This window comes from Fusarium graminearum, chromosome 1 (assembly GCF_000240135.3).
Source record: "Fusarium graminearum PH-1 chromosome 1, whole genome shotgun sequence".
Taxonomy (NCBI): domain Eukaryota; kingdom Fungi; phylum Ascomycota; class Sordariomycetes; order Hypocreales; family Nectriaceae; genus Fusarium; species Fusarium graminearum.
This window is the reverse complement of record NC_026474.1, coordinates 631,145-657,566: the sequence shown is the minus strand read 5'-3', so window position 1 is coordinate 657,566 and position 26,422 is coordinate 631,145. Positions and strand designations below refer to the sequence as shown.

The following is a 26,422-nucleotide window of genomic DNA, read 5'->3' as shown; positions in this document are numbered from 1 at the left end:
TGCTGTATAGATGGTTAGTTAGCCTCCTAACGTTTGTAAGTGGTTTATGAGGTCTGATCCAAAACTGACCTGCTTGTTTCGTCTTTTATCCTTCTGATAACCACTGTTTCTGATAACTTAAGCAATATTTCTGACAAGTTGACGATGACAGTACGTGGAGGTTTGTCAGAAGAGGCCGAAAAGGAAAGATCTCCTCTCAGGTAGGCGTAGTCAAATCAAAACCAATATACAGGGATCATATCTTACCTAGCCGCTCAGATCATCAATTCTCGCGATTCTTGCCGTCTACGGATGCCAGAGCGGGTTCTCATGTAGGAATCATTTGTTGTGCCCAATAAAATGCCTACAGCACATTTTCTTTTTCAGCTCAACTGCCTCACTAATGAGTGTATGAGGCCAGCATTTTAATGATTCAAGAGGTCAAAACGTAATGCCGAGAGACGACTCAGGTTAAGACACAGATGTTGTAGACAACTTGCGAACAGCCAGTAGATAATAGTTAGTTGCGATATAACTGTTATCCAACTCAGGATAAATATATTCTTGCTATATGCCTCGTTAACTTTCGAAGTATAGTCCAGATGTATTTATTCTTAGCGTTGTCGGAACTCGGTCCTGAAACCCGAGTTCCGACGACTGGTACCATAATTCTCGTATCCCATTTTTTCTGGAACCAATTTCAAAGCCGACCACCATATTCATTCCCGCCCAGATATCAACAATGCGATCCAGTTTATCTTGCGAGCAGTGCAGGTAAGTTGACCTCCAAGAAACACTTACTAGAAGAAAACTGACTTTTCCTTTTACTGAAGAAAAGCCAAGGTTAAATGCGTCCACACTGGAACGGCACCTTGCTCGAGATGTGACAGACTAAATATCTCTGGCTGCGAACTTACAAGGCCGCAAGTCAGATCTGCTAAGAAGGTCGCAAGAAGAGCTCAGAATGCATCGGCAATTTCGACTCCACGCGGGGACGAAGTCTCGGTGATTTCAACACCGTCTGTCATGAGCCCCATGACACCTATCCCATCACGACAAACGACTTCACACAATGAACTCGATACCATGGATGAGCACCTTACTAACTTACCGATGGGCGTTATTTTAAAGGCTCTCAACATATTCACTGCCAAGTTTCCTGAGCTGAGAATCCTTCAAGCGTCATCTTTCATCAAAGAGTATCAGACTGTCCGAACCAAAGAGGGCAAAGCACTTCTCGCTACGACTCTTGCCATCACGAGAAAACAATGTTCTATAGTTACGGGGGATTGGCTAAGAGGCTTGAGGGGTAGCGAATCATACGCGACTTATGCTTGGAGCACATTGTCCGATGCTATTCTACAGCCACCCAAAGTACAAGTCGTGCAAGCTTTACTCATCTTGACATTGTATGAATGGGGTGTGCGCGAATATCACAAAGCTTGGATGCACTGCGGTATGTTTTCTCATCACCGATATATAAATGGTCTAACATGTTCAGGCATGGCAATTCGCATCATGCAATCTCTCCACAGCTCACGGATTACTCCCCATCCACTTGACGTCTCCCAAAACAGCGACACAGATGCCATGGCTATAGCCGTCGAATCGCGAACGTACTGGGCCTGCTTCATTATGGACTGCACCATCAATTCGGGAACATACAACCCACGAATGCTTCCCATGTCAGAAATGCACAAACTCAAAGTACCCCGGCCACTCAACTACACCGACTTCGCCTTTGGCTTCGACGCCACTTCGCTCAACTACAGCGCAGGCGACTTATCCGGTCTCGCACAAGGGTTCGAGTCAATAGCTCTCGGTTTTGACATCTATGCGCAAGCAATGTCTTTTGTGTTTAATAATGGGCGATGTGCACCGGGCATGTGTGCAGCTGAGAATTGTCCTTGGGTTCCTAGCTCGTCTTGGTATCAGTGTCGAAGTCGGTTGGAAGAGTGGAGGAAAAGCCAGCATAAGAGGCTTTGGTATCCACAGCATAGCGTTGTTGTGCATATGACACTCGGTCACGGTGAATCTTTCATCTATCTCAACATGCTCTACTACCTCACGTAAGGTCCACTATTGCTCTACGAGACGTACACTAACAATATTTAAGTACCATCATGCTTCATCGGGAGTACTTTCCCTTCTTACCCATCGGAGATATGACACCTCGCGGCCCCGTGGATCCTCCGCTCCTCGAAGCCGAAGCACCGCCTGGCTGGTGGGATCAAAGTGCCAGAGAGCTATTCAGTGCATCAGAACAAATCGCTTGCTTGCTACAAGAAGCATCAGAGTGTGGCATCCCGCTCATGACGCCTTTCTCTGGCTTTTGTGCTTTCACAGCATGTTTTCTAAACCTCTACGTGTTCCGATATCCAAGGATGAATCTGGGTCGGAGTACAAAGGCCGAACAGCTGATGAATTGGGGACTAGAGTATCTCGAAGAATTCCAGAATGCCTGGGAGCTAGCGGGTGGCTGGGTAAGCTCATCTTCCAGTAGAGACGGTCGAAGCTAACAAGAGCAGATTAAAACCATTCAAAACTCATCTCTTCTATATAAAAGAGCTACTGAAGACGAAGGGAGATATAGAGGTCGGTCAAGAGCTGATTTCGAGGCTTTGCACCAGTCGATTCATGAATACCGTATTGTGGATAGATCAGACCAGCATCTGCAGCAGATCAGCCACGCAGATCGAAACTCGTCAAGGAGAGAAGATGGCAATGATGTGCCGGTGCCAACACAGAATCAATCCATGAGCGCCGCTGTCAGTGCTTCTGTGTCTGTACCTGATCCGTTTCCAAATTGGTGGTCGATGCTACAGGAAGTTGAGTTTACGGATGTTGGGAACCTTTGGAATGGACTGCGCGAGATGTAGATAACTTCTGAGACGATGAGACTTAGCTATACGACATAATATTGCGCTAAATATTGAAATTATAGTGGCGATGAAGATTGTTATAGATGAGCAAGTAGTCAGCAGGTCTCTAGAATCCGTTGCAAAGTATTGCACGGAGATATTAGTCGTTGCCAGAGCGAGTGTTAAAATTGCAGTGCACTTCTTGACCAGCGAACCATCAAGCTTTCGACATATGGGATTATCTTTATGGGCACCCCCCATCAGGGTGGCAATGGCGTTCAACTAGGGCGTATTCTCGTCAATGCAGCTTCTGTTTTCGTACCAGCTGACGATGGTCTCCTCAAGCATCTTGAGAGAGACTCCGAGTGGCTGTTACAACAACTAGGACAATACGGCCCGATCAGTGGTGATTTTGCGACCAAGTTTGCTTATGAGAAGTACAAAACACCAATAGCTCTAGGGAAAAAGATCATGGTTCGCATACATCCTCTCCTCTACCTTAAAATTGGATTACTGAGTCATGCAAGGTCATGCCCAGGGCGTCGGCGGTTGTGCTGGGACAGGCGGACGCGGAGCCAATCGCCATCCATGCAAACCACAAAAACATGGTCAAGTTCACGTCAAAACAGGATGTTGGTTATATCACCATCCTAGAGACCTTGCAGATCATGATGAAGGATACGGAAGTTTCGATTCGAGCAAGATGGGAAGCAGAACGCCGGGTCGAGAATGGTACGTATCCTTTGAGAATCGGGTTGGCGCATAGCTAATTGTTCTCGACGCGTACAATAGCTCGAGCTAATGCAACACAGTTTTCTCTCGGGTTCAGTCTCTCGGAGGTAAATAATGTCCATCATTTTGTTGCAAGAGACGAAGAACTTGCCCAGTTGCAGCAGATCTTGACGACGTCCCATGAGCGTCGCACAGTTGTCATTCACGCCCTTGGGGGTATAGGCAAAACACAACTGGCTATTGCTTTTGCAAAACAGAATTACAAATCATTCTCCGCGGTGTTCTGGATGAACGCTACTGATAAGGAAACGCTAAAACAGAGCTTCACAAGAGCAGCAGACAGAATACTCCGCGAGCGTTCCCCTCTTGCCTATCTTGAAGGTGCCATTGCCAACGATGACACGGACGAGATAGTCAAAGATGTCGGACGTTGGTTAAGCGAAAGTGGAAATAACCAGTGGCTTGTCATCTTCGACAACTATAACCACCCTTCCTTCGGCGACAACGTTGGCAGGCAGCATTCACAGCATGATAATAGCATCATCTCGAAAGATTACGACATTCGCCCATTCTTTCCTAAGACTCATCAAGGTGCGATTATCATCACGACGCGATCAGCCACAGTAAAGCTTGGCAAGACAATGCAACTAAGTAAACTCAGACGCATCAAGGATAGTCTCAAAATCTCAGAATCAACGTCTAATCGTCTACAACTCGTGAAAGGTATTAAAAGTCGGTAGTCAAATGATATATAGTCGAGTTAACGTTTCATAGATCCCGCAGCTATTCACCTTACTCAGGAACTCGATGGTCTTCCACTTGCCCTTGCTACGGCTGGTGCTTACCTAGATCAAGTCGCTATATCATGTGCGGAGTACCTTGAACTCTACAAGGACTCATGGGGTAGACTCCAGGAATCCAGTCCGCAGCTTTTATCATACGAAGATCGCGCTATGTACTCAACATGGAATATCTCATTTCAAAATGTTGAGAAACAAAACAAGTCTTCTGCTATGCTGCTCAAGCTTTGGGCTTACTTCGATCGTGATGACTTGTGGTATGGCCTACTGTGTAGTGCGGAGGGACTGGCACCACCATGGCTAGATGTTCTTAGAGACAAACTTACGTTTATGGAAAGCATACGCCTGTTATGCGATCACGGACTAGTGGAGGTTAATACAGTTATTGGAGAGAATGAAGCGGAATATCCGGGCTATAGCGTTCATGCATGCGTGCATGCATGGATGATTGATGTTTTACATACAAAGACTGACACTAACATGGTGCAACTAGCCGCCACATGTGTGGCATCTCTCATACCTAACAAAGATGACCATGAATATTGGCGTTTACAACGAAGACTTTTGCAGCACGCTGATCGATGTTCAGAGATAATGGCTGATAGCACAGGAATTCCAGATTTGGTTCAATGGATTTACGATTCATTTGGATACCTCTATATGGAGCAAGACCGATTTGAGGTGGCAGAAGTGATGTTCGAGCGAGCATTGAAGCAGCAGGATAAGACATTAGGACCCGAAGATATTTCAACACTCGATACAGCCCACCGTCTAGGTCTTACCTATTTTCACCAAAGTCGGCTCCGTGAAGCAGAAGCGATATATAAGCGGGTATTGCAGCGTTACGAGAAGTTACTAGGGCCTGACCATGCCAAAACGCTTGATATGGTCAACAATTTGGGGGTGGTCTATCTAGACCAAGATCGATTTAGAGAAGCAGAACAGATGTTTGAGCGGGCATCAAAAGGATATCAAGTGGCGTTTGGGTATGATAATAGATTCACGCTCAATGTAGTCACCAATATGGGAAGTGTCTATCTCTGTCAAGGCCGACTTGATGAAGCAGAAAAGATATGCAAGCGAGCATTGAGAGGATGGGAGACGACATTAGGATCCAACCATATATCAACGCTGAACGCAGTCAACTTCCTTGGAAAAGTTTACGCCAGTCAGGGTCGCCTCGGCGAAGCTGAAATACTATGTGAGCGAGCATTGCAAGGGTTAGAGAATGCATTAGGGCTCAGTCATACATTGACACTCGACACCATCCATGGTCTGGCACATGTCTACGACATACAAGGTCGAGTCAATAAAGCAGAAACAATGTATAAGCGAGCGTTGGGAGGACGGGAGGTGTCCGAGCCAGCTACTGGTGGAGCAAATCTGCTTGCGTTAAAAATTCTTGAAAAACTCGGTAATCTTTATGAACGTACAGATAAGCCAGAGCTGGCTGAGAAAGTTTATTTGCAAGTATATGATGGATATGTAGCTGTCTTTGGGGATGACAGCGAACGGGCCAGAAGTGTTCAAAATAGGTTGGAAGACATGGCATTATGTCAAACGAGACCGTAGATAGATATCCATTAAGGTTGTCATTTTTATATTGTGCACTATACTACTATCACTCGCATAAGTTGGAACACCAGCTTGTCTCTTTTCGAGAAGGTCGTGTTGTAAATCGTGACTGTCTAAAGTGATGGAACTTTATGAAATAAGTTTTGCTATAGATCTTTTCCGTATAATTTTATTAATACGTCAAGACAGATATTATTAGAAATTCATCGCTTTGTCCAACAATACGGAATTCTCAGGGTTCGCGTAAGGATGGGGCCGAGGTGTCCCTCTCAATCAAGTCTATTGAACTTGGTTCTACTACCGATGACGGGACTGGGGAATTTGGAACAGCGATTGATAAGGTAACCAAGGATAGATTACTAAAGTTCTGAATGATCCATTTAATCCTTCAGTACATGATGTTTGTTTTCAGTTTGGCAATATGGTTGACTTCACCCATACTACAGCTCAGAGTGGTGGGACAACTTCGTCAACGACTTGAAATTTCAGATACATGAGAAAGCATTGCGCCTATAGCTGCGTCCGTCCTCAAACCGAGCCACTAGTATCATATCAAGCAAAAGAAAATATTCTGTCTCACGATAGAGAAAGGCACTCTCTTCTTTGAGTGGAGAATAGGATAATGTCTGAAAATTCACGACCAGCTAGAATATGAGTCAAGGGCTTCTGGATGTAATACAATGATAACTGTCTACTCCGTTAAAATAAAATATCTGCTGCACTGTTTCTTAAACTCGTTTCTCTTCTCAGATGGAATGACTCCATAGTCATATGTAGCACTTCTTGATGGAAAGTCTTTTTTCAGCTGCTCCTTTACGCAACTAAGAATGCTAGGAGGCATCTTTAGCCGAAACATATCGGTTCCCTTCAGTTCTTTCTCGATGTCCACTATGTCAAATATAGATGCTTCTGGCCCATGACTAACTTCCTGCTCGTGACAGTTGCCTGAGAGGCGAATGACGCTAATAAATACATTCGAAATCCCTGATCGTTTGTGATCCTTCGTGAATAGAAATTCAAGGTACGCATCGATCTCAGCGCCAACTTTGTACATACAGCGATCAGCTAGAAGGATTGGACTAACTCCTGGTAGAGAAGTGAAGTCTTGTGTGATGGACAAGGTGTGTAGGGCTTCCATGTTGATGGTGTCCGAGGACTTGAAAACGTGACCTTTGATATCAAGGCACTGCCAGATATTCATGCCTTGACTCCTACGCCATCCCACTGCCCGATACCCCAAGACGACGACGAAGTCGCCGAGCGTCGGTATGTTTATTTGGATCATTATTTGATGCTCCTTCGAATACAGAATTGACAGAGGAGCCGGAACCTTCTTTTGAAGATCAAATGGTGGTGCAACATCTGGTACGTGCTGCGATGACTGGATTAAAAGCAATTGACTTCCGATCGGCTGAGGTGGATAGGTCCCTAGTATAGTGTAGTCTTGCATGACGGAGACTGTGGGGAATGCGATGGAGATAGGCAACTTTTGGAATTTATCAAGTCGCTCCGAGGGTCTTCGGATAACTATGCTGGTCGTGTTGGCCTGACTTAGGAATTTCTCAGAGACAAGAGTAGGCCTGCACCATTTGGGACGCAAGTACTCTCCCTTTTGAGCCCCCTCACCTGCATCAAATAGGTCGCAAGCACTTGTCGATATCAATGGTATCGCAACAAAGTATTTAGGAGCGTTCTTTTGATCAAGACGTCCATCCTCCAAACGTGGGGAACAGCCCAGTATCATGTAGACGAGTAGTTCGTGTGTCAAGTCAAAACGCAAGGGAACTTCCATCTGTAGCCCCCTTTGGGTCATCGAGAACGAAGGTGCGTTGAATCCCACTAGGGGACAGGGTTCAATATCGCCGCAAAGCCGGAACGAAGAGGGGTGTAGCGCAAGAAGAGATTCTCCCTCTAGGCGCCATTTGTTGTGTGACTCTTGGTAACCCCAACAGAGCAAGGAGCTATCGTCGGTTTTCTTCATGATCTCTTCTTGTAACCTTTGGAAGGCTTTGGGACCTTCTCCATAGAGCATAGGCATATTGATGTCGAATATGCCTAGCAAACAGTAAGCTAGATCCTCAGGCCTTGTTGTCTCTCGTTCATCCATCCAGGACATTCTTTCAGCAACACTTGCTGTCCAGAGACGTCTATCTCGACGTTGATTAGACAAAAGGTATTTTCTAATACCAGTAACAGCTTCGATCAGCTCTACTGTATTTCCTCTTGTAAACATCGGTTTCCAATCTTTATCGTAGAAAGCGACTTCATTTGGAGCAATTAGCTCCTGCAACGTCCAGCCTCTTTTGAACCAACGGGAACGGCGAAAAGACGACCCTTTGGCAGTGTGATCATCAGATGCGGAAACGTCTGATAAGTAAGCGAAGCATATCTGTGCCAGTTTGTACCATCTGAACATGGAGTTTATTGCCTCTTGAAGTTCGGCGCTGCTCGACTTGTCAATGCAGCAAGTATCAACCCAGACATAGCTAAGTCCGAAAGACAATGTGAGGCGACAAGCATGCTCTATCTTAAACCATCCAGCCTTGGATTCTAAGTCATTGCCGGTAGGTATCGACTTTATGTCTTGGAACGACACCTCGTCATCATACCATGTATGCGAAAGGATTGCGTACGGCGGAGTCTGCTCTTCGTTGGCATAGAAGACCAGCCGTACAGATTTTGCGTCGAGAAGCCACATGTTGGTACGAATTGATCAATATGATTAGAGATACAAGTGTCGAGACAATATGAATCGAAACTATCTACAGTCCTTGTCGAGAGTTCCGTTGTTCAATGATATAAGCGACAGATTGGGTTGGTCTCCGCTTAGGGAGGCCGCCCAGGATTCTGCATCACGGGCGATGTTGGAACAAGGATTCCAATGTGTGTGGTGCCCAACCAATAACAACGCTAACCTCAAGCCTTTTACAGCAACAAAACAACGACCCGCATATGCAGTTGGTTCGCGGAGGAAACAGACACTGGCTGACGATAGGCCACGTCAATATGAGCATAGTCAACTGACTGCTTATAACCGCCCGACTAAAGTCCAATATTTCCAAGCTTCGTTATTATGCTATCTTAGTTTGTGTAGCAGAAGACATACAGACGATACGTATACACGGGTCAATTATCGCTATTCTACTATCCATCTGTTTGAGAATGGTCCTTTGTTTTCTCTTCGCGGTTTAGGAAAAGCATCAATACAACCAATGTCTTTCCTGCCGCTGCTATATACAAGGCATTCGATGACCCAACACCCTTTCGCATGAAAGCTCCAGCAAAACTTCCCAACACTAGTGATATTAGAAATCCAGCACGTCGATTTCGTGAACGGTTTTGTATCTTTAATAGCCTTGGATCGATAACAAGATCAACCCACGCTGCTGTCGCCATAGCTGTTGTAATCTCCTGGATTCGAAAGGGTCGCATTGAGGCTACTTGGGCTCCTGACGCAAAGGCGAGCAACGCCAGCGAGCCCATTGACGAGGGACTATTGCCTGATTGAGCGTGCCTAGGGTGTATAATAGCGGCAACAAAGGTGAGAAGCGTTTGTATAAGATGGCTGATTATCAGCCACATACGACCACGCGGGCCGACGAAATTGGCCAACTGTCCCGTCATAATCGCTCCAGCTAGGAACATCCCTAGGCTGAGGCCAACGTTGGCCAGGTTGAAGACTGAACTGTCATGTCCCGCGAGACCTACAGCCAGCACGACGGAATTGCCGGTCTGGTTGGAAGCAAAGCATTTGAAATCTGGGTAGCTCACGGCATCTTGGATACCGGTACTGAAGGTAAGAAGCAAAAGTTGGACTTCGAGGAGGAAATCGACTTTGAGACTGGCAGAAAGGTAATGGCGGATATAGCTTGGTAATTTCGGATGCATGAACCGACAGCGATCTTTTATGAACTGCATGGTCTAATTGAGGTAAGATGATCAAATCAAGTAAGAAGTGTGAGTAATATCTCTCATTATACAGTCAGCAGCACCACAACATGTATATGTTATTTGTTTAAATACATGCAATCAAATAGAATAAATTTGCTTAACTCTAATACCTGGTCCGTCAACACCGAGCCCTACAGACAAGCTTCAATTCCAGCTTACTCATGTTACAATTTTCTTAGTCGCGCGGGAACTAAAATATGTAAGTCGCGGGGACCAGAATCGGAGATCAAACTAGTAACCGTAAAAATGGGACTCGGAGACTTGACTTTTATACTCTCCGAAGGACTATCGATGACCATTACTAAGAAGCCGACGCTTGCAGAGTTAAACATTCCACATTCGACCAAAGCAGCAAATCAGGCGTATACTCTGTGTATTTAAAGAACGAGGTCCCCCATATCTCCACTTTGCAACTACATAACTCATCATCATTGCCTTTGAACATCATCTTACGAACAAAACTACCACTCAAAATGTGCAAGAAATCTACTTGTAATACCTGCAGTACGTTTTTTGTATGTAAAATATCAACTATGACTAACATAGCTTTAGAACGAGCAACCTGGTGGGGTTGTGGCAATCATATCCCCGCGGTCATGTCGAACATACCTGAGCATGAGTGGTGTACTTGTGAGCCCAAGGTGGAAAAGGATGGAGGGAAATATCCCCCCAAGGGAGAACAGCCCGACAGTTAAGTTCATATAGTGCAGCAAACAGAAGGCTTTCAATACTACACCAGATGGCACATACTCACTAAGCCCTTATTTATCTATGCTCATTCAAACATATGATGTCCAGTAGAGTGACTGATCGACAGTGACATGTTAGAACTCAAGTTACTTATTTCACACGTCTGTTTGTCTAACTTTTTGATACAGAAAGACAAAGACGACCCAATTGCGAACCCGAACGTCCATTCGTGTATGCAAGGCCTGTCACACAACCAGCCATCGCCAATCCCCGCAAACATAAGTCTACATTCCTGTTATGAACCTTGCGAGCTGAGACAGGGGTACAAGGCGCGCGCCAAATGAAACTGCTGCCTGTCTAGACCCTTGCTTGCGGCTGAAATGGATCGAAAATATCTCATCGTCGTCAATATCGATTTAGTTGATCAGAGCAATAACTTGGATACTAGGTCTCTCAATTATTATCATCATCGATCAATGCACGATGGACGTCTCAGTTAATTCTGACATTCTTAAACAACTCTACACCAAGGAGGTCGCCTCTTTGCACAACATCAGCGATGGTCTAAGCGCTTGCGGCGTTGGAAAGATCGTCAATCTTCCCCAGATCGTCGTCGTAGGCGAGCCATCTGCTGGTAAATCATCAGTCCTTGAAGCCATTTCCCACATTCGATTCCCCGTCGGTGATACTCCCTGTACGCGATTCGCGACAGAGCTGATCCTCCACCACGCGAACGAGGCTCGCATAAACGCAAGCGTCAGATTCGCAGAGAAGGAGAAACCAGCCAAAGCGATCCAGCGGAACAAGTTCCACGAGGATGATCTCGTCGATATCGTCAAAGAAGCCAAGGAGCATATGGGCATCTCGCAAGACGGAAACGACTTTTCAGAACATGTTTTGCGTCTTGAGATTGAGGGCCCAGACATCATTTATCCATTGAGTCTCGTTGATCTTCCTGGCTTGTGCCGTACGAGTACTCACAGCCAGTCATCAAATGGCAGTGACACCGTGGAGGAGTTGGTGGAAAGCTACATGCAACAGAAGAACAGCATTATTCTTGTGGTAATCTCTGCAAACATCAATCTGGCCAGTCATCTAGCTCTCGAAAAGGCAAAGGTTATCGACCCGCAAGGACAAAGGACGATCAGAGTCATCACCAAACCAGACTTTGCGTTGACCGCGGAAGCCAAAGAGTGCATCAGGGCGACAAAGGACCAAGAGAACACACATAAGCTGCAGCTTGGATGGCACGTTCTCCGGAACAAAGGAGAATATGATGAGAGCCTCGAGACTCGCGATGAAGTTGAGAAGGCATTCTTCAAGGGGAATCCTTGGGCTACCATGCCTGAAGAGGACCTCGGCATTGACAACTTACGCATAAAGCTGAGCGGCTTTTTATTCAACCACACCCGAAACAACCTCCCCGGAGTAATTGTGGAAATAGAAAGAAAGCTCAGGGATAGGCAGGAGGAACTTACACGTCTGGGAACTCCAAGATCCAACACGAAAGAATACAGGTCCTACATGCTCACTATTGCTAGTGATTTCCAGCGTTTGGCCAGAGATGGGTGCAACGGGCGATACACCGATCCCTTTTTCGGCAGCCTGGACGACGAGAGTCTGAAGTTTCGAGCCCTGCTCCGGAACCTTAACCGGGTTTTCGATCATATCTTGAGAACCAGAGGGTCAACGCAGAGCATTGTCTTGTCAGACGAGGAAGAGTCTAAGCAGAATGAGCTTCCAGAATATCTTGCGAGATTTCTCGAAGCCTATCCCTACCAATTCCCAGAACCTGAGAAGATCTCGAGGGAAGAACTAAGCTTCCAACTCGAGAGCAAAGCAGCCGCAAACCAAGGCCGCGAGTTCCCAGGATCTCCGAACGTGGATCTCGCTATGCAGCTGTTCAAGAGCCAAGCGGCTCCATGGAGACAAATTGCTGAGTTTCATCTAGACACTGTCATCTCAATCGCGAGGGCATTTGTCGATCAGCTGTTCAAGCATCTAGTGGGCTCCCCACAGAATGACTCTACCATAGAGGCCATCTTGACTATACACGTGGACCCCTGGTTCGAAGGGAAGGAAGAGTTGCTACGTGAAAAGATTGACGAGCTTCTGTGGCCTTACCTTACGGGCTATTCACTTCCCGTGGACGTTGAGTTTCATCACGCATTGTCTCAGAGGTCGATAGCACCAGTTGCGACTGAGCAAGTGGGAGAATTCGGTACTGATAAAACCATTGACATGATGCTGACACACTACGAGGTGAGGATTCAACATCTTACTCAAGGATGAAATCATTAACTTGTATAGATGTCAATAAGAACGTTCACAGAAAACGTGATTAATCTGGCCATCGAGAGATGTCTTATCCACGACTTACCAAACATCCTCACGCCGACAGAGGTAGATGGTATGACAGAGTCCCAGCTTGAGGAGCTTGCAGCAGAACACAGTAAAACAAAGTCTCGGCGACTTCTGCTAGAGTCAGAAATCAAGATTCTCCAAGACGGGTTGAAAACATGCCGTAGATATAGGCCCAGGATTGTCACAGGTACGAAAGACGCATCCATTGCTTGGCTTTACTAACATCAGAAACGTGATAGCCTTGCCGTCCAGACCATCGATACCATCCAAGGCCTTGAGTAAATTCTCTGCTCCTTCAACAGCGACCAAGGTTGCATCGACGTCGACCCCGAGACCAGCAGTAGCGAACTCCCCCGGTCCCATGCCAGTACGAACTGCAGATACAAAAACAAAACCTACGTCAGAGCTACCTTTGGCATCTAGCACCGCAGCCACAACCAGTGGCAAAACTAGTCAAGCTGGCTCCTCCACCAGCAAAGCTCCCGTTCTTGGTGGTGGTAGCAATTCGGGTAAATATGCAGTAACGATCCTACCGCCGCAGAGTTCAACGAGTTCAGTTCCGGGCACAATCCCTAGTCTATTCTCAAACCTAAACACATCTTCCCAGCCCCAATTCCCGGCTGGTGGAATTTTCGGGAATGCAGGAAAGACAGTTACTCAACAGCAGCAGCAGTCCGGGGGTGGGCTTTTCGGAAATTCAGGAACAACAGTCGCTCAGCAACAGCCACAACAGCAGCCCGGAGGTGGACTATTCGGAAGTCAACCAACGCCAGTTGATCAAAAGAAACCTCCAACAGTTGGAATTTTCGGAAGTCAACCAAAGACAGCCGCTCAACAACAACGGCCTGCGTCCAGGAACGGAAAAGGTAGTTTTGGAGGCTCCTCCGTTTTCAATGTTGGTGGTGGAGGCTCTAGCGTGACAAAGAGTTAGTTCATCTGTGGGTTTTGCCGTTTCTTCAACCAAATACCAACTTACATGCAAAGGTTCATTTGCTACCATCACTGCATCCAGTCCTTGGATTGGATCTATGCAGCAATTTCCATCGCCGTGGACTGAAACACAAATACAAGACCTGCAACGCAATCCACCATATCTGGATATTCGTTCGCCCAATTTTGGCGTACACTTTGAGCGTTTCCTTAATATCTGTTCCTTGGAACGTTATAGGGATCTTTCGCCAGAGGAACTCCGCTTTCGTAACAGCATAGCACAGGCGACTGGGATTGGAACTACTAAACCTGATCGAACCATGGACACATTGCCGTCTTATTTAAGGTGATTTTACTAGACATAGCTTAGGAAAACCTTGATTGGGATAGTCGATTTAACATATAAGATATAAATCTGCGACTGTATTGGAATATATGTGTGTTTGTGTTAGCGAGTTATCCCCCCTTAGTGAAAAAGCACAATGCTCATAACCGTAGTACAACTGAGATTCAACAGTATATGCAGTATATACATCCATTACTGAATAATAGTATCATAAAGAGGGTTATCCTTCTACACTATTAAGAATACGGCACACATAACTGTAGATTTCAACGCATATACGGAGAAGAACTACAGATATATAAATACCTAACCAGTCAGCCATTTTCTAAAATATTTTGCAGTTTAGTACACAAGAAAGAACAATAGTCGTTGGGCTGGGGTTAAAATTACAGCGAAGCAGTGATCACAGGGTAGGCCTAAGTCAAGGCATTCCCGTTTCTGAGTGGCTGTACAAATTTCCTAACGCAACCTCCAAATCCCCATTAACAGATACTATTTTTAATTTTTTACTAATGACAAGTCCATTTACCTATGAGGACGAGAAAAGAAGCGACATTGAATACACAGTACTCTTTGTGGTAACGTTGTATAGGGACTATGGGGTCTTGCATCTTAGCAACAAGAAGAGTTGATTTATCCTTTCGTTCGTGGCAAACAATATCTAACATGATGTCCTTTGTATCTATATTGAGAGTTGTCCGTTATATTAAAAGTCCCTGGAAACTTAGTAAGTTCCATGCGATCCACTAAAACGGAGAATAAGAGCGCAAGTCTAATAGCAAGTTTTTTCTCGTCGGCATTTACCGAGAATCTACAGGGTACTAAGATTCACATTGTGACAAGACGCGCATGACCGTAAACTTTACGCATATACCAAAGCTTAAAACATCCCCGGAGTACTTCAACATTAGGCAGGTCCGAGTATCCGAAGGATCAAAAGTTCATAGCTCATCACTTGAGTCAAATGTTACACCAGATCGGGGTTCTGTAACTATTTGACTCGCATCTTGTTTCGAACCCCCAATTGTTTAAGACAGGGGATCCCATCTATATGAGCGACAACTAAAACAACCGCATGAACTTTCTTCTAGCCGACAATCAGCTATATTAGAAATTCACTCTCGTTTAAGCATATTTCATTATGAACAAGGCCCTCAAACTCAATAACTTGCCATGCCTCGGATCGGTTGCCTCAACCGACCATTTCTGCCTTTACCCCCTGCAGCTCCTCCGCTTTATTGAGCCCTGAGAATTAATCCGTCACTGTAACTTTACTGGGGACAGGGGTCGGAGCAAGTCACCCGGTTCCGCAACGACTCAAAAAGATCAGGTCATTGCGGGAGTTTTCTTAGTCGGATGGTGATCTTCCCGTGTTTCCGATGGCCCCTTGAGTTATTTGCCGACAGATGGAAGTTTTGCATTAGATTAATATGTTTTGGCATAATATGAATATGAACAAATAAAAAATAAAAGGCCTCGCGGTGATAGTAATACAACATGTAAACGTACAACAGATCCACCTCATTACACCCCTCACGGTGTCCTTGTTCTGCTCTTGTCGTTGCCGCTATCGTACCCCCAGTCATGAACAGCCGGATCCTTGTTGGTTACATCGCGCATATTCGAATCGTCAAAAGCTTCCGACTGAACGCTGATCTCTTGCGCCACGACGATCCCCTTGCTGTTATTTCCCCCGCTGGTTCCGGGCAGGATATGCTCGTCGCTGGCCCAAGCTGTAGTTTGAGGCATTGTAGATAGCGGGTGTCCAGACTCAGACTTGTTGGTGTTGTTGGTCCTTCGGGCGCGGCTGTTGTTGAAGCGGCTTCCACCCTCGTTACTTCGCAGTTGGTGGCTTTGTGATGCGGATTTAGTGGCTCTGCTGAATAAGACGCTGAGACCGATGAGGCTGGCTCCTTTTCGGATCAGAGGTTGGATGATGGGGAGGTTTGTTACGATGATTGCGACAAAGGTTTCGCGACATGCCCATGAGCTACCAGAGATTGCGCCTTCAACACCGGCCTAATGTGATGTTAGTGAGAATTGACAGTGATACGAGGTGAGTTATACATACCGTAAGAATGGTGACTGCTCGAATTGTACCCGCCATCATGATGAAGAGGGCACCACTGAACAACAGCATGAGTGTAAGTCTGCGTCGCAAACTAATGTTGACGCCCCAAAGAAGCTATAAAGTTATTAGATACACATTGTAATAATGTTTGTCAGTTAACTCACAGGTAAAGGAATGGACAACAAATAAATGTCAGTCAAGATGTTGGGAATGACAACCACCAAAACATAAGCCGGTGACTTTGTCGGCTGACAAATAAGACCCGGATCAGGATTGACCTGCCAAAAGTGGTGAAATGGCTGACACGATAACAAAATAGTAAAGAAAACAACAGCATAAGTAATTCCAAGGATGACATAAGCGATAATAACACGGATCCTGAGATGCGACAAGCCCGATCTAAAAGAAGTCAGTATCTTCAACCCCCCAGTTGTGAATAGTGGCATCGCATACGTGAGTCGAGCGTAAAAAGCAGTAACACAGAACTTGAGACACCAGAGAATACAAGCATAAAAGGACCAGCCTATGACTTGAATCTTGGATCCCCAGACACGGTTGTAGTGTTCTTCTCCGTCTATGTCGATGTTGGCGCGTTCTTCGTCCGTCATGTAACTATTCGTGAGGCCTTGGAATTTCGCTCCGACGAGGTACGCGGCTACTGTCTCGGCAGTGAAGATGATCTAGAACTGTTAGTCGGAACTGGATGGTAGAGATATGCATGGGGACTGCTTACACCAGTGATTGGCATCAGGTAATCGTCCAACTGCCATCCCGAGAACCCAACTGATCGCGTCCGCACCACCATTCTCACCCCAATGGTGAAAAGGCCCAGGGAGAGTAGGGTGAACTGTTCTTGGATGGCGTCCATGGTGGCATGTGCTGCTCGCTTACAGTACCGACAAAATCCAGGTTCAAAAGAGGGTCTCAAGGAAAAGAACAAAAAAAAAAAAAAAAAGGATATAGAGATGGCTGATACACGGGAATAAATACAGGATGAACTCTGAGAAGCATGAATCTGTCTCTATTAAACTCGTTTAATTAAAATCCAGAATCTGCCCAAAAGTTTGGGGTTTCCTTCTCAGAACGGGTCCATATGCCGAGACGTTATAGACTGAAACCTGACCACCTATGTGTTCCCTTGGCCCGTCGTAGTTTTGACACGCCGCAGAAGGTCCCTAGAAAACTTTCTATCAAGGTACAACATGTACATGGAGCCGATCACTGAGTCTGCGGTTGCCCCCCTTGTAGATCTGTGTCTGCAACGGGGAATGATTAACCATTAGAAAGTTTATGCCACGTTTTAATAGATAAGAGTGATGTAAATCAGGAAGTTAGAGAGCAAGTGTCTTCTGTCAACGGAAGGTTGCTCCGTGTTAGAACGGGGAGTATAGGTGCTTTGGCCACTGGGGGAACAGGTTTTAATCGGTAAGACCGCCGGTTTTAAGGCCTCACGTATTAGTGGATAACTCGGTGCCAACCCAGTGATAGTGGCCGTCTCTAAAGATTTGACATGTATCTTATATGTACTCTCTGTTTGTCACTCTACCAACACGTTGGGCACGTGGCGTCCGGCAATCTTCATGTCAGAAACTGATTCAAGACGTGATGAATCAAGACGAACAAAACCATGTGGAAACATAAAATGATTTGCATTTATTAATCCTTGACCGTCAATGTGACGCTCAACCAAAATGACCGTTCGCCATCCCATATTCCAGGGATGTTCTGCCGTGCTACCGTAACGAGGCACACTTTATGTGAGACCCTGTCCAAATGCGGGTCTATTTCTCGGCAGTCAATGTCAGGTCAGATTCCAAAACGATTTACGTTGGTGTATTATATAAGACAAAAAAACATGTAATATCAGAGCCCGCTTATATGAACGGGGTATACTGAATCAACGACGAAACAATATTGTATTCCTACTGTGTTTTGTTCTATATCCATGTTCCTTGCCCCATAGTAAAAGAACCCATGATCGACAGAAACCCCTGAAACCTACAGCAAGTCTAAAAATGTGCAAGTGTAAAAGTCTTAGTCCCCGCTCGTTCCCGCATTGTATCAATGCGTTGGGTTGCCTTAATCCCCGCTTACTCCGTGACGTTTATGCCCGCCAACAGCCAACAGACAGTATCACTGCCTCTGGACCTTTGACACTGGTTTGGTTTCGTACTGCCTAGTTCAGCACTTGGCAGGCGTTGCACTATACTAAAGTAGTCGTTGACGCCCTATAGTCGGCAACCAACGCCCTAGAATACCCTGTCTCCAGGTCCAGATAATGAGGGGGGAATGCATGACTAAACTCAAACGATGCTGCTCAACTTGCATTGCACCGCATTGCATTGCGTGTCACTTGGTGTCTTGTCTCGATGAGGCAATTGTGTGTATATAGTTCCTCTTGTAACCCCTCTCTCCTCATCTTAATTCCTCATCTCTCAACCCTCGTATTCTCATATCAACTTCAAGTCATCTCATACCACCCCCTCATAATTCAGTTGACCTGAATCGCTCAACTCTTCACCATCCAATTGAACACCCTCTACCTATCAAGCCCTCATAAAGATCTGCAACATGGCTGAATCAACATATGACTTTATTGTCGTAGGAGGTACATTTATTCCCCCCCGCCCCCCCTCATCTCCGCCACAATGACTCAAGACCACCACACTATCGATAATTGATCTACACAACGCTAACCTTTTTGTTTCTACAGGTGGTCCAGCTGGTAGCTCCGTCGCAGCAGGTCTTGCCGCTTCAGCCAAGAAACCCAGCGTTCTTCTCCTTGAAGCAGGTGGCACAAATGCGGACCGTAACCTCCGCGTTGACGGCCAGCGATGGCTCACCTTTATGAACAAGGATATGAACTGGGGCTATAAGACTACGCCTCAGGAGTTCGCTGACAGTCGAGAGCTGGATTACTCTCGCGGAAAGGGTCTCGGTGGTTCCAGCGCCATCAACTTTGGCGTCTACAGCGTTGGTGCGCGGGACGACTACGAAGAGTGGGCGCGTATCGTTGGCGATGATGCTTACTCCTGGGATAAGATCCAAAAGAGATACAAGAGTCTTGAGAACTTTCACGGTGCTCTGCCTGAGGGTATCGACAAGAAGTACGCTGCGCCCAAGAGTGAGGATCATGGAAGTCAGGGAAAGCTTCATGTTGGGTATGCGAGTGAGTGGGAGAAGGATCTTCCCCCTGTACTGGACCTCTTTGAAGATGCAGGCTTTCCTCTGAATCCTGACCACAACTCTGGTAACCCTCTTGGCATGTCTGTTCTGATCAACTCGAGTCACAAGGGACGACGGTCTACAGCTAATGATCTGTTGGAACCTCGACCTGAGAACTTGACTGTACTGACAGATTCTTCCGTTCAGCGAGTTGTTCTCGAAGGAAACAAGGCTGTCGGGGTTGAAGTCAACGGAAAGAAGTGTAAGTTTTTACAGATCACAATGTGAAGAGTCCCAAGCTGACAAGTACACAGACCTTGCTTCAAAGGAAGTCATCCTCTCAGCCGGCGCTCTCAACACCCCCAGCATCCTCATGCACTCCGGAATCGGTCCCAAAGACCAACTCGACCAGTTCAACATCCCTGTCGTAAAGGACGTCCCCCGCGTAGGCCAAGGTCTGCGCGACCACATGTTTACGCCCCTCGTCTACACCCGCAAAGAAGGCGACACAGCCCGCAAACCCTTCTACGGCGACAAGAAAGCCATGGACGACGCCCTCGAGCAGTGGCGACGCGACGGAACAGGCCCTTGGACAAAGTTCGCCTGCGAGTTGGGCATCGGCTGGTTCAAGCTGGACAAGCTTGTCAAGTCGGAAGAGTTCAAGGCCTTGCCTGCCCAGGAGCAGGAGTACCTCATGAAGGAAACCGTGCCGCATTATGAGATTCTGACGCACTTTCCTATTCATTGGTTCATCCCCCAGTTTCCCGATGATAACCTCAACTACTCCTGCATTCTCGTCTTTTACTACAATGCACAGAGTCAAGGCCAAGTAACGCTCCAGTCAGCTGATCCCAACGTGCCTCTCAAATTCGACCCCAAGTTCTTGGCCTCACCTTTCGATCGTCGCGTAGCTATTGAGTCTCTGCGTGACGCGTTCCGCCTCGTCAAGCATGAGAACTACGTCAAGAACAATGTCGACACCATGGTCGGTCCCAAGGGTGATTCAGATGAAGAACTGCTTGCGCACTGGAGGGCTACCATCTCTTCTAGCTGGCACATGTGCGGTACGACCAAGATGGGAAAGAAGGATGACCCCAATGCTGTGGTTGATAATGACTTCAAGGTCATTGGTTTTGAGGGACTGCGTGTGGCGGATATGGGTGTTGTGCCTGTTTTGGCTAATTGCCATATTCAGTCTGTTGCGTATGTGACAGGCATGACGGCTGCTGAGAAGATTATTGCTGAGCATGGCCTCGCTTGAGATATGAGTTATGAATCTGAAATGAGGAGGCATATGAATCCATAGCGTGATATACTTGTGGTTTATCAAATTTATACATCAATCATGTTGCTTGTATTTGTTGTCAATCTTGCTAGCCGGCGTTACATTATAAAACCCATCGTGTCCAAAGCATGCTGGGAGAGCGTGAATTCCAAATCTAATCAGAATCACTACTCGGCCATCTTGATATCAATATCCATTCCTTTTTTGATACACCTTTTATACGGCTTTTTCCAGTGTCCTCCAATATTCAACCACACCAAAAACCAGCCATTGACTTCAAACTTTTTGATATCCGGTAGTTCACGTTGTAAAGCACCAAGTTCGCGAAAGAACTTCTTAGAAAAGCGCAACCCACCATCACTCTCGAGAATTTTACCAGTCGCCCAGCTTCGTGGTACTGTCGTTCGATTCCCAAAAATCTCATCGATGTCCTCATAACCAGTATATGAAGCATCGAGCCGTGACCATTTAGAACTCCACAGCTCAGCAACAAACCTGTATGAGCGCTGCTTCATCAGGTTTGAACATTCCTTAACGTGAGATAGGAAGCCTTCTCGTCCTTCTGCGTAGGTGTGGGTTTTGACGATGTGAACTAGCATTTCGTGGTCTCGGTACAATAGATGCTTGATATCGTTGGCGATGGCGGCGTTGATGTAAAGAATAGGTGCATCCTCGACGGTGTAGGCTGTTTTGTGAGCGAGAATGTTTGTGAACTTTATGTCCTGCAGTGTGTACTTGTAGATCATGTCTCTGATCTCCCTAGGGAAAACCAAGAAAGGATTTTCGACTTCCATGACTGGGGCGGAGTTTATTAGTCACAGAGTGAGTTAGAGGATGGAGAGTTGATTTCATCTGCCATGGGGAAGTGGCCTGTTTTTATGCTGACGGGCGACTGCAATATGACGTTAAAGAACATGAATGAACGAAAGATAACAGAATTAGAGGAGTTCTGATTGGATATATGCTTGTATCAAGAACGACTGTATCTACAAATCAGTGCTCTCGGAGTAAAGATGGAGGTTACACAACACCATCACAGTTGCATTCACCTCGAATGCCACGTATTACCATCTATCTCGTTAGAGTAATCCGTGAGTACCTTATCCCGATGCATCATTATCTTCCCCGCCGGAAACTCCAAGCGTCTGACGATCAAGATATGGCAACATTGTGTTCTCCTCCTCGGTTATGCACGCAACGTTTCCTACAGATATACAAACAGAACACAATTCCAATTAACCTCGTTCAAATGACGTATGAAACAACTTGACCTACCGAAAAGAGTTTATCTGCATCCTTGTAGTAGTATCAAAAGTACCTCGAATCGTTGAGCGGGGAACCCTGCCTGATCATCACAAACGACAAACCGTAGTACCGGAAGCTGGGAAGTTTAATAAGTGCAAGTATAAGTACGTTTATGTTTTCCTCTTGTCTAAGGTCATTATGGGAGACTTGCAAGTTCGTCATTTACATCCATATCAACAACCTCTCGCCATGTCTTTGGCTGCAGTGGGCAATCACTTCAGCGCCTCGCTTGGCTTACTTGCTCTTGGCAGTCACAATGTATCTATGACAGATCATGTCATACGCACACAAGCAGATCTTGGCGAACTAAACGAATTCTACAATATCGACTTTGCATCGCGTCGCTATGAAGCCTTGGAAGGTTACCACAAGAGTGAACAAGACCTCCTCGACGGGATTGACTTTCAAGACCTCGACCAAGAAGGCAAAGTGGACTACATCATGCTCAACACATTTCATACACGACAGCTCAACAACCTGGATCTTCAAAGGACGTCCAAGAAGAGCTATGAACCACTCATTCCCTTTGCAGACGATCTCGTCGGTCTTCTCGAAGCGAGACAGGATGTTGAGCCTATGAAAGCAAAAGAGTCAGCTGGTCTTTTAAACAATATCACAAAATCCATCGGTCGTGTTCAGACAAAGGTTAAAGACGGCGGTTTCAACGTTACAGAAACAACCGGCTACCTCGCCACCAAAGCCATCACAGGTCTTCTCGACGGTTTAGAAGAGTGGTTCACCTTTTACTCTACTTACGACCCCCTTTTTGACTTTTGGGTTACAACACCCTGGCGAGCTGCCAACTCGTCGCTCACAGAGTATCTCACCGTCGTCCAGACAGAGCTCGCAGGCATGAACCAAAAGGATGGCCAGGATATCATCGTTGGCGAACCCATCGGTCGCAAAGGTCTTGAAGTTGAGCTTGAAGCAGAGATGATTCCGTATACACCTGAAGAACTCATCGAAATCGGCAACCAGGAGTTTAAATGGTGCGAAAAGGAAATGATTAAACAATCTGAAGCTCTCGGTTATGGAAGGGAATGGAAAAGGGCTCTTGAGCACGTCAAGAATGATTACGTCGATCCTGGAAAACAAACAGAATACGTACGCAGCTTGATCGTTGAAGGAAGTCTCTTCGTCACAGAGCGCGATCTCGTTACCGTCCCGCCTCTATCAAACTCAACATGGCGCATGATAATGATCGACGCAGAACGTCAAAAGGTCTCACCGTTTTTCCTCGGCGGTCCAGTGATTCAAGTTTCGTACCCTGTTGTTTCGATGGAGCACGATCTCAAACTCATGGTTATGCGCGGCAACAATAAACACTTTGCCAAAGCGACTGCCTTTCACGAGATGTTTCCCGGCCACAGACTGCAGCTTTACATGGCTGATCGATATAACTCGCACCGGAAGGAAATCTTCGATACGCCCTTTTTTGTAGAGGGTTGGGCTTTGTACTGGGAGTTTCTGTTCTACGATAGAGATGATTTTCACCATTCGCCTGAGAATCGAATCGGGGCTCTTTGGTGGCGCATGCATAGGTGTTTACGAATTATCTTTTCTCTCAAGTTTCACTTGGGAGAGATGACGGCTCAAGAAGCCGTTGATCTACTCGTCGACAGGATTCATCACGAGAGGAGTAATGCAGAAGGTGAAGTGAGGCGGTCTGTGGAGGGGACTTACTCGCCGCTGTATCAGGCTGGATATATGCTGGGTGCTCTGCAGTTGTGGAATTTGAGAAAGATGGCTGTTGATAGTGGGAAGATGACGCAGAAGGAATATCACGATGCGATTTTGAGGACGGGTGGGTTACCTATTGAGATGGTAAAGGCTTTGATTCTAAACGAGGAACTTTCCAAGGACTTTAAAGCCGAGTGGAAGTTTTATGACTTTGATTAAACATTATATGTCTCCGGTTAGCTAGATTAACATCGAGTCTTGACCTTCCATCCTACTTTCATCACTCTCGCCAACACTAGAAGAATTGCAGCGAGTGTACTTGACAAAGCAGCCCAAACATGTGCACCCTCCAGACTCTTGGACTGCAGTAAGCCACCAATAGGCGGTCCAGATAAACCCGCAAAGGAAATAAGACTAAAGCACATCCCCATTCTCGTACCAATGGTGTCAAGTCTCGTCGTAATACTAGCAACACCAGTAGGCATAAGACTCTGGAAAGCACCTGATGCTATACCGTAGAATATAGAAAAGACGTAGACTCCAGTCTCGTTGTGTACAGCTAGCCATGTGTACGCAACGATGGCTACGCACATTCCAGCTGGAGCGATGGTGTTTAAAGGGCCGATTCTATCAGCGAGGAAGGGAATCAAAACTCGAGTTGGAAGACCGACGGCGTTGATGATTGTTGTGAGGATCGATGAATCAGCGAATGACATGCCGATTTCGTCTTGTCCAAACGATGCAAGCTGTACTATTAGCAACTACTCTTCATATCGGATAGAGGAAACTCACATAGTAAAAGGTGTAGTAGACAGACCACACGAAGAAGAACAAGCCGCTCACGTAGCAGAGATAAAGCACATCTTTAAACGCCGTCCAGTCAATGATCGGTCCCGTCTGTCGCGGTGGAAGTCTAGGCCTCATAAAGATAGCCACCAGAACAAAACCTATGAGGTTAATAAACCCCAGCACCCTCGCCGTCCATGAGAATCCAATCTCTGGGAGCAACGTTCGCACAACGAGAGGATAAACAGTTCCGCCTAGAGAGTTGCCCGTGGTGACGAGACCAATAGCTATACCTCTTCGTTTCTCAAAGTATGTCGCCACCAGAGCTAGAGAAGGGGCAAAGATGATTCCTCCACCGATACCTGTGACGACGCCCTGGGTTATCATAAGATGCCAGTACGAAGTCGACAAGCTCATTGTGAAAATTCCAAGAAGTTGTAGTGTCGAGCCTACAATGAAGGTAGGAACCCAGAACCCAGCGTCCAACAGTCTTCCAGAAAAGGCACTGCCAAAGAAAGTAAACCAGACCTGAATAGACCCAATCCACGAAATCTGGAACGGTGTCTGAGGGAGTGCAGAAGTGTAGTGGGCTTGGAAACTGCCAAAAGAGTTGACGTAGCCCCATGTTGCAAAGATGGCGATCCAGCCCATGGCGACTTGTGTCCAGGCTTGAAGGCCGCCATCTGGAGGAGGAGGAATGTCGCCTGGTCGAAAAGAAGCACCCGCTGAAGCAATGATTTCAAGATCTTGCATTTCTGAGCGAGTGCCCTCACGACGAAGAGTCCCTGTTCTCCTGCATGGTGTGAGTATTCATTCCTGTAACAGTGTCATAGAGATAGACTCACGTCATGAGTTCAAAGGTTGGGTCTTCAGATTGCGATGTTTTCACAGCCATTTTCACGGTGATTCAAGCGAATAATTAAAAATAATATAATTCATAAACAGAGATTTTTGCAAAAGTCGGATCATGTTACTGTAGTAAAAGTCGGAGTGCACACCGATACCGCTCCTTTCTCCTTATAACGACCGGGAATAACTACTTATACCAACAAGTCTCCACTGAAAAATTCTCGTGAAATTTCGGTTCGGGTGACATTCGCCCGAGGATATTAGTGGATGATGATCAAGATAAGCGGGTAGAGTCGTGGAGGACAGTGGGGAGGTGAGATAACTGTTGTTACAGTTGTGCGAATAGGACATGGTATTGTTATCTAGAGACAAGGTATGAGTGAGTCTGATACTGGAATCTCTCAATGGCCGACTTGGGACTAGACTGGATCAATACACATGAACCTCTCCACAGAAGCATGAACTGCTGTGAACGGGTTACTGACAAGTCAGCCCTATACTCCACCACCCATCACTTGAGCTGGAGCAAGTCGTCGGTTCCTGATTCCGATATACGATTCCCCACGGGGATCGATCGAGCTTGAAATACCAATACCTACCGACACCAGTTATGGTAGTGGTCGGAACCGGCCGCCTGATGTCGCGTCTCAAAGTCTAACAAAACCACCCAGCAACTAGCGATTCCAACAGTCTGGTAACCCAGAGTATACCCGGACGAACCATCTATTTCCAGGACACGACACCTTTCCTCAAAGGTTCCCCTTCGCCGAAAGGTTGCAGCCTCCGAATATCCCAATTCTCTTTCTCCGCGGTTAAAAGGAAGAAACAAAACGTTTATCCCATGGATGCACACTCGTACCGGGAAACCCGAATTATCTGATTGGATGTGGACGATTCAATTGCCTCGCTGGGTTTAGTGCCGCCAGTTGCGGCTGATGAACAGAGCGAAAAACATGTGCCTCGCAAGGCACGAAAGACGAGGTGGCTTGAAATTTCATCCTTCTAGAACTTCTTTTATTGTTCTATACGTATTGAATCGTCATCGATTGATGA

General features: G+C 46.3%; 11 protein-coding genes across 11 annotated transcripts; 6 read left to right on the top strand and 5 right to left on the bottom strand.

The window, feature by feature from the left end:
* Positions 1 to 721: 721 nt before the first annotated feature.
* On the top strand, positions 722 to 2,858 carry FGSG_11709 (uncharacterized protein; the record flags this gene model as incomplete). The annotated part of the gene is made up of 5 exons (XM_011317523.1): positions 722 to 753; positions 813 to 1,435; positions 1,481 to 2,048; positions 2,096 to 2,462; positions 2,508 to 2,858. The coding sequence occupies 5 exons, from the start codon at positions 722 to 724 to the stop codon at positions 2,856 to 2,858; spliced, it is 1,941 nt and encodes a 646-aa protein (XP_011315825.1).
* Positions 2,859 to 3,086: 228 nt separating this feature from the next.
* FGSG_11708 (uncharacterized protein) lies at positions 3,087 to 5,944 on the top strand (the record flags this gene model as incomplete). Its single annotated transcript, XM_011317522.1, has 4 exons — positions 3,087 to 3,314; positions 3,368 to 3,572; positions 3,633 to 4,295; positions 4,347 to 5,944. The coding sequence occupies 4 exons, from the start codon at positions 3,087 to 3,089 to the stop codon at positions 5,942 to 5,944; spliced, it is 2,694 nt and encodes an 897-aa protein (XP_011315824.1).
* Positions 5,945 to 6,638: 694 nt separating this feature from the next.
* Positions 6,639 to 8,645, bottom strand: FGSG_00203 (uncharacterized protein; the record flags this gene model as incomplete). Its single annotated transcript, XM_011317521.1, has 1 exon — positions 6,639 to 8,645. The coding sequence occupies one exon, from the start codon at positions 8,643 to 8,645 to the stop codon at positions 6,639 to 6,641; it is 2,007 nt and encodes a 668-aa protein (XP_011315823.1).
* Positions 8,646 to 9,091: 446 nt separating this feature from the next.
* Positions 9,092 to 9,865, bottom strand: FGSG_11707 (uncharacterized protein; the record flags this gene model as incomplete). The annotated part of the gene is made up of 1 exon (XM_011317520.1): positions 9,092 to 9,865. The coding sequence occupies one exon, from the start codon at positions 9,863 to 9,865 to the stop codon at positions 9,092 to 9,094; it is 774 nt and encodes a 257-aa protein (XP_011315822.1).
* Positions 9,866 to 10,371: 506 nt separating this feature from the next.
* Positions 10,372 to 10,593, top strand: FGSG_11706 (uncharacterized protein; the record flags this gene model as incomplete). Its single annotated transcript, XM_011317519.1, has 2 exons — positions 10,372 to 10,402; positions 10,451 to 10,593. The coding sequence occupies 2 exons, from the start codon at positions 10,372 to 10,374 to the stop codon at positions 10,591 to 10,593; spliced, it is 174 nt and encodes a 57-aa protein (XP_011315821.1).
* A 478-nt stretch (positions 10,594 to 11,071) lies between these two features.
* On the top strand, positions 11,072 to 13,883 carry FGSG_11705 (uncharacterized protein; the record flags this gene model as incomplete). Its single annotated transcript, XM_011317518.1, has 3 exons — positions 11,072 to 12,850; positions 12,899 to 13,139; positions 13,255 to 13,883. The coding sequence occupies 3 exons, from the start codon at positions 11,072 to 11,074 to the stop codon at positions 13,881 to 13,883; spliced, it is 2,649 nt and encodes an 882-aa protein (XP_011315820.1).
* Positions 13,884 to 15,761: 1,878 nt separating this feature from the next.
* On the bottom strand, positions 15,762 to 17,167 carry FGSG_00201 (uncharacterized protein; the record flags this gene model as incomplete). Its single annotated transcript, XM_011317517.1, has 5 exons — positions 15,762 to 16,247; positions 16,300 to 16,413; positions 16,464 to 16,698; positions 16,753 to 16,979; positions 17,033 to 17,167. The coding sequence occupies 5 exons, from the start codon at positions 17,165 to 17,167 to the stop codon at positions 15,762 to 15,764; spliced, it is 1,197 nt and encodes a 398-aa protein (XP_011315819.1).
* A 1,703-nt stretch (positions 17,168 to 18,870) lies between these two features.
* Positions 18,871 to 20,806, top strand: FGSG_00200 (uncharacterized protein; the record flags this gene model as incomplete). Its single annotated transcript, XM_011317516.1, has 3 exons — positions 18,871 to 18,907; positions 19,013 to 19,726; positions 19,779 to 20,806. 3 exons carry the CDS (start codon positions 18,871 to 18,873, stop codon positions 20,723 to 20,725), a joined length of 1,698 nt encoding a protein of 565 aa, XP_011315818.1. The 3' UTR covers positions 20,726 to 20,806.
* A 110-nt stretch (positions 20,807 to 20,916) lies between these two features.
* Positions 20,917 to 21,543, bottom strand: FGSG_00199 (uncharacterized protein; the record flags this gene model as incomplete). Its single annotated transcript, XM_011317515.1, has 1 exon — positions 20,917 to 21,543. The coding sequence occupies one exon, from the start codon at positions 21,541 to 21,543 to the stop codon at positions 20,917 to 20,919; it is 627 nt and encodes a 208-aa protein (XP_011315817.1).
* Positions 21,544 to 22,192: 649 nt separating this feature from the next.
* Positions 22,193 to 23,953, top strand: FGSG_00198 (uncharacterized protein; the record flags this gene model as incomplete). The annotated part of the gene is made up of 1 exon (XM_011317514.1): positions 22,193 to 23,953. One exon carries the CDS (start codon positions 22,193 to 22,195, stop codon positions 23,951 to 23,953), a length of 1,761 nt encoding a protein of 586 aa, XP_011315816.1.
* A 26-nt stretch (positions 23,954 to 23,979) lies between these two features.
* Positions 23,980 to 25,415, bottom strand: FGSG_00197 (uncharacterized protein; the record flags this gene model as incomplete). The annotated part of the gene is made up of 3 exons (XM_011317513.1): positions 23,980 to 24,480; positions 24,527 to 25,313; positions 25,366 to 25,415. The coding sequence occupies 3 exons, from the start codon at positions 25,413 to 25,415 to the stop codon at positions 23,980 to 23,982; spliced, it is 1,338 nt and encodes a 445-aa protein (XP_011315815.1).
* Positions 25,416 to 26,422: the final 1,007 nt, after the last annotated feature.